The sequence below is a fragment of the Calidris pugnax genome, unplaced genomic scaffold, assembly GCF_001431845.1.
Source record: "Calidris pugnax isolate Ruff unplaced genomic scaffold, ASM143184v1 scaffold682, whole genome shotgun sequence".
Taxonomy (NCBI): domain Eukaryota; kingdom Metazoa; phylum Chordata; class Aves; order Charadriiformes; family Scolopacidae; genus Calidris; species Calidris pugnax.
In genome coordinates this window covers 3,974-10,867 of record NW_015091366.1, presented here as the reverse complement: position 1 = coordinate 10,867, position 6,894 = coordinate 3,974, and the positions used below count along the sequence as shown (strand labels likewise).

The 6,894-nt window shown below is 38.9% G+C and overlaps 1 protein-coding gene across 1 annotated transcript in view; it reads right to left on the bottom strand.

Annotated features, from left to right (window-relative positions):
• Positions 1-824: 824 nt before the first annotated feature.
• Positions 825-6,894, bottom strand: part of LOC106899395 (inter-alpha-trypsin inhibitor heavy chain H3-like) — a gene marked incomplete at both ends in the record, with an annotated part of 9,474 nt that continues 3,404 nt past the window's right edge. Inside the window, 6 exons of the mRNA XM_014961198.1 lie at positions 825-997; positions 2,103-2,307; positions 2,893-3,006; positions 3,626-3,676; positions 4,609-4,635; positions 5,383-5,388. Of these exons, the coding sequence (XP_014816684.1) occupies positions 825-997; positions 2,103-2,307; positions 2,893-3,006; positions 3,626-3,676; positions 4,609-4,635; positions 5,383-5,388 (576 nt within the window). The remainder of the gene's footprint in view (positions 998-2,102; positions 2,308-2,892; positions 3,007-3,625; positions 3,677-4,608; positions 4,636-5,382; positions 5,389-6,894) is intronic.

The window sequence follows — 6,894 nt, the reverse complement described above, 5'->3', positions numbered from 1 at the left end:
TGGATCTAACCTGTGCTCCCGCTGACACCTTGGCTCGCTCTGCTCAGGCGACAAAGTGCACACTAAGGCTGAGAAGAGCAAGTTTGCAGCAGTTCATAGTTCTCCACGGTGAGTAAACTTACTGACACAACAGCAATGTTTGCTGCCCTTATCTGATTTTGTAAGTGAAAATTGGAAGTCAAGGGAAAATGGTTGCTATCTGTGTATTTTCCAACAAACCCACTACACTGGCAGAAAACAGCATTCAATGGGGTCAAAATTCTGATCCCTGAATTACCAACTTTGCCTTCTACTAGAATAAAGACTGTTGGCTAACGTGAGGAAAACCTTAGACGATACAAGGCATTCTTTGATTTTTATGTATGCTGGTAAATCAAAATATACCTCAAAAACTTCTTTTTGTACAAGGATGCTCCAACTGAGGTTTGGCAAATTTTGACTGAGCAAGCCCATGTATTTTCTCAGAGTGCTTGTACTTAGGAGAAAGGTGTCAGACGAAAGGAGAGATCAAACCACCCAAGAGGACAGAGGAATAGTGTAGTAAGAAAAAAAAAAATATCTAGGTGGGATTTAGTGAGATAAAGGGCTTTGAAGATGCCAGGGAGGACAAGGGATGCCAGTGATTTCAGCAGCAGCAGAGGAATTTAAGATGATGCACACAGTCTGAGCCCAGAGTATTTTGTCAGAAATCTTAATACGGCCAATCAACGGCCTCTCAGTTTCTTCCACCATCTCTGTTCAAAAGGTTTAGTACAAGATTCTGTCTACAAATTTTGTAGACTCGCAAGGAAAGACGAGCACGAAAACACTAAATGAAATCATACCTAATAATCCATGGGTCTGTTCAGACAGTTTATCACTTTCCAATGTATACAGTCCTAGGAAATCTTGGTGGAGAGGATGTTTCTTCCATACTTGATGCAAAACAATAACAAATGAGGCACCGCTGCCCATTTTGAGCACTAGGTTCTTTTTCCTATTAATTATCAAAGTTAAACTGAGGAAAAAAGAAAAATTTGAGTTAAGGCATTGCGCTTCCCAGAGTTAACAGCAATGAGAAGAAGCTCTAGAAGAAGAAACATATTCAATGAACAACCATGGCTTTATAAATTGCTCAGTGTCTTTTAAACTAAGATTTTGCTGCATATTTTGGTCCATGTGAATCTCTGTGTGTTCACAGATGGTCCAAGACTCACACTAAATTACGTTGTAAAAGGCTGCCTGGTCTTTAAACTTTTCAGCAAGATGTTTCTACCAAAACTCATCCTCCAACAATGCAATGAATCACAGATAGGTTAGTGATATGTAGGTAGAGTACTTCATGCTCAGTGATAAAAACATTACTGATAAAACCAACACTTCCTTGCCCAGATGCTACCTGACACCTCTTCCTTTTGTTTTTCGGAAAAGACAACTCCCAAACTGTCTCGGTTAGTGCTGGGATAAAGATTTGCTTCTGATGGTGTGAGTGATATCATCAATGTGACTGTCATAGTAAAAAAACAAGTATGCTCTAAGAGTAAGAGTTTTGCTCCAGTGCTCTGTCTGTTACAGTGCCTTGCTTTGAGAAGGCAGTGATTTTGGTCCAGGTACACAATGAAAATGCAAATGAGGAGGAGATGCTGCCTGTTCCTTTTGCACAGGTAGAAATGATTCTGTCATAGATAAATCTTATGAAAAATATACCTGCTGACAGGGCAAAATGTACCTGTGCTATAGATATCACAATTTCCATTTCTTAAAATGGAGATTGTTTACAGCACATTATTGTGTCTGTTTAAAAGTTTACACAGTATGTCTAAAGTTACTCTTTAAGTATTTGCAAGACACTGTTGCATTAAGCACAACATCAAATCTAGTTTTATCTTAGTCATAGTAATAGAAAATCAGGGAAAATTCTTCACTCATTTATCCCAAGCAGAGGCATTTATGAATACTCATTCAGCAGTTACACAACAAAGCAGAGAGCAGAATCCATCAGGACTTGAATCAGTTTCTTATATGTATTCAGACAACCTATCTTAAAATTATATTATTTTATCAACACTAAACAAAGTGTAGAAACTAATAAAGGAGCCCAGTGTTCCTTCTGTAAGCCTTACCCTTCTTGTTGCAAGGTGACTGAGTCCAGCCAGGTAAAACCTGTTTGTTCGTTGCCATTCTGAAGTGTGATCTTCTCAGGAGTTACTGTCAGTTTTAAATCCAGGTGCTTATTTGCAATGCCAAGTTTTCCAAAATATGTATTTTGGATCTTTGCATCGTTATTTACAATCTTATCACCAATGAGTTCTCCATTGATTGTGATGCCTAATATAAAAGGAAACATCAAGTTTTGGTTTATAGATAGGACCTAATCAACTGATGTCAAGGAGCGTAATGGAAATTTAACAACTCAAGGAAACAAAGAAGAGTTGAAAAACAGATCAGAATTACTTGTGTGTGTTTACGCCAAAGTAGAATAAAGCTCTGGGGACTGCTGTGTGGATTTCCACAAAGACAACAATCACTTTATAGAGAAAAGTTAAATATTTCCTAGAGCACAAAGAGTCTGTGGTGGGCACAAAAGGCTGTGTGCCATCAATCTCTCTTTACCAGGCATTCCATGAACTGGCAACACAAGGGTTATTTCATTGCTTGTACTACTACTCACCGAGACAAGTTATGGATCTCAGCTCTCAATGGTGGCTTTCAAACAAAGTTTAAAAGTTCATTTTGCTCCAAGAAGTGAAAACACAGCCACGGGAAGAGTACCCTGTCACAGCTACAGTAACTCCTACTAACTTTGCTGGGAAAAAAGCTTACACAGTATAAAAGAGAGAAATAGCCTTTAAACATAAGACATTTTGCTACAAATATCCTGATTTACTTTATTTTAAAAAATTAAGAACTCACCTGTAACTGGGTCTTTAATTAAATTCAACACAGCACCTGGGTTTTCATTGATATTGAAACAAATGGCATCATCTTTCTGTGGCACCGATATAATGAAGTGTGGATCTCCATCAACTGTAAAGGCAAATCAGTGGTATTTGCATAGTGATACACAGGTTCAGTGTCCTGCATGACCACGTAACGTTGTGGCAATGGAATTGCTGATGCTGGGGACCAGCAGGAACTGGTTCCTGCACAAAATGTATGCCCAGCTTAGTCCAGCCCATCCTCCAAAGGAGTGGTGGGGTCTCAGGGATGCTGCTGCCATCTCCCCAAAGTGAACAACGTCCTTTTTCCCCTCATCTTTCCCAGGTACATGATACATATCCTGTGTCTCTTGACCACTGCAAAATTTGGCACATGGATTGTAGGTTCAGGAGGGCCACTGCTCTCTGAGGGCCATGGAAGTATTACTGAGGGCAGGAAGGTCACTTGAATAGAGACTAGTAAGTTACCAACACGAAGTCTCGCAATGGGAAGGAGGACTGAGAAAATGGCCATAAATAATCTCAGTGACTTGATCTTTAAAAAACATTTAGAGATGTATAAATTAAAATACTAGCCCCTTGGAAATGAAAAATGGCTGCTTTTGTGGGAAGGAATTACCTAAAAGGCTCATAAGAATTGTGCATTTTAGTCTTAAATACCCTCTCTTCTGTTCTTCTTCTAAGCAGACACTACTCAAAGTACTCACCGCTAGTGTACCATGTGGGGTGTGCGTTATATAGGTAAGAGACTTGTGGAGCTGTAGAGTGTAAATTTAAAAAAAAAAAAAGTTAGGAAAAACTCCCATCAAAGCAGAATATTTACACACTATCTGCCCAGTACATGTAAAATGTCAGGAAGTTAATATGCTGGGTAAATTGCTAATTCCGTCCTAGTTTTTAAGGCATACAGTCCATGGAATGACAGTTTGTGCCCCTTTTGAATCAAGCAAAGCTTCACGATTGAGATAGATTTCACTTGTCATCTAAATTCTTTTGAGGGTTTCCACAAGCCCAGGTAAGGTATCTGTAGGACACAGATGTCTCAGACTTAAGGATTAAGCTATCAGCAAGTGAACGCAACATCATCCATTGACAGCCTTTGAGGTTTTGATATTTGTTTTCTTCCAGAATGAAGCTAAATCTTTTCAATGAAGACTTGAGAAAACTCAACAGAGATTGAGAAAGGGAACTGAGACTAATCTCGAGAGCAAAAACTTAAATCTAACTCTCCCATTTCTAGGATTACCCAGCCAGCAATCTGGAGGGTCAGTTGCTGTCTCTCTCTTGAATAAAACAGTTTCTTTTTGTATAAGTAACTGAGCATATTAATTTAGCCTGAGATGCTGACATCATAGTCCCTGGCTTTGTAAAGTTCCAAAGGAGATGCAAATGCAAGTCTATTCTCTGCTCTTGGGAAACAGCTTTCAGGAAAAAATGGTGGTTTGATGAACTGGCATTTACTCCTTAAGAGCTATTTAGCTCAAACTTTTCCATCTGGTATTGTTCAACCTTTAAGTGTGTTTTTAGCAGCGAGCATCGTTTTAGCAGTGAGCAGAATTTGGTAGTATTTGTTAAAATTCAGTTGTAAACCCAGAAAAGGCAGTTTCTATCGCTCCAGTAATTTCAGTTGTCTGAACCTATTTCCTTTGACAGATGCTGCTTCATTCAGAAACTTAAGCTAATGACTTACCCGGCATAACAGCTGTGCCAGCCTGTGCTGTGAATGAAACAAAATGTTATTTTAGAGGCTAGAAAGAATGAAAAACAATCTCTCCCACTTCTTTCCACCAAAACCAACTCCAAAATCTTGTAATTATGTGTAAATTTCTAAATGTTTAAAGAAAAACTCAGTCAAAGGAGTTAATTTAGTACTGCAACACAGCAAATGTCATGAGCAGGCAGAAAGCACTCCCTACTTTTTAGTAAAAACATTACTTCTCCACAGGCAGGTGGTTTGCTCTGTAAGGGGCTGGGACAACCTGTTCTCCGACTTCTCTGCGCTGTCGTGTTGTAAACTGTGCTACTGGGAACTCAGTAAGATTTACTCACCTGCTTCCTTCCACCTTTTCCTAGTCTTCTACTCTTTCTACATCTGAAGCTATGGAGGGGTGTCTGAAGAAGTGGCAATCACAGCACAAGTGAAGCCATCTCTGCATGAGAGACTCTGCTACACACAGGTACCTGGGAGCGAACAGCGCTAACCCCGCAAAGCAACTGACTCCTACTAGGTCTGAATTTGGTGATGGTGGGATGCTGCAATTATCAGAGATAGGAGGAACCACACTGAAAATGGTATTTCCAATTTTTTTCCAGCTGAAAAGTTTTTAATCTAGTTATAACACAGTCTTGATTTATTCACCAAGAATTTTGTGTAACTGTTGCATCCTACATCAAGTGAGTGATGCAGGAAATCCATCTCTAATGGTTAAAAATATTAAGTAAATTTAATAAGAAATGTACATACCTTCAGCTGTCACCACGGGCAGGTAAGAAGTAAAAGGAAGAAAAAGAGAAATTCACAGTTTCAGTTGTATGGTTATATATATAGTTGTATGGTTATATATATAGTTGTTATATATAGTTGTATGGCTATTTAGCTCTCTCCCTGTTAAAACACATTCTAAGAAAGCGAATTAAAAACTGTTTGACAATTCAACCAGGTATCTTCAGTATTTTACAATTCCATTTTTTCCCAGTGATGCAACTCAGTATTTGTAGATCAAACAGAAACATGCTAAAAGTAAAAAGCTGTTATGTGGGGCAGCAAAACTGCAATTAATTATGCATATGACAAGAGAACTGTTAGTAATTGTTTTATTGTTATTCCGTTTTCACATTGCCAAATGTTCCTTATTGGTTTTACTCCCTTGCAGTTTTCAAGGCATTTGCATCGTTCTGTTAACACTGACTGGATGGTTCAGGAATCCTATTTGTGAATCCAGACCCTAGGGTGTGTACAAATTATTTTCTTACACAGCAGCAGTGTTTTGAGTATTTTCTGCTATTACAGCTCTGCACTTTCTATAAGGATTTACTTGGAAAGAGGTTCAGAAAAGGGCCTTTGTACTACAAGTACAGAGGGAAAGGGAAAGCAAAGAGCTGAAGATCACTCTGAGTGGATGCTACTTCTGTCAGATGTTTACGTAAGTTTTTCCAGCTTATGGAGTCCAGCTGTAAACTTTAAAGTCATTGTGCTGAATAGTGACTTTGAACGTTAAATTAAGAATAAAGTGGTTTTATGTCCGTGTCATTATGAGAGTTATGAAAAACGGTGCAAAAATTTTATCAGCAGAATACCTGAAGAATTACTCAGAATTGAAGGCACTTAGCAATTAATTGGTTGCAGGACTTTTAGTCCTGTTGAAGGAAAAAGCCACTAACCTCCACTAAGCATCTCTGTTATGCTCAAATGTCATAAGTTACCGTGCCAAATTCAGGAGATAAGAAAGTTTTTCATCTAGAAGCCAGCAGAGAGCCCGCACAGAGCCTGGGAGGAACTTTTAGGGACATTAAGCAAAAGTTTGGGTAAAAAATAATGAATGCTTATAGAAGAGATTGAAAAGCCCTACAGGAGGTTTGTCAGACCTGTTGAAGGAGGGAGAGATGAGGATGGCCTGAGCAACACACACAGATGAGGATAGGGTGGCTTTGGGGTGCACGGGGTGGGTAGCATTTGCCTTATTTTGCTGAAGAGGTTTCACACAGGTTAAACAAAGAGGCTGAACTGTACCAAAGCACAGTGTTTTACTGAGCAAGGAGTTAATAATTAGCCCAAGTATCAGAGGAGTTGAGAACACATTGTGTGCTCTCAATGTAACTGCTTCTCTTTCTGCAATGTATTTGAATACTGTGTTTTACAGATACAATTTCCATCTTTTTACAACCTGTTATATCCTGCATAAGGAAGATCTCATACTTTTCCCCTTTCATGTAGAAATGTGTTACTATATCTACTCCTAAGCTGAAAAATGAAGAA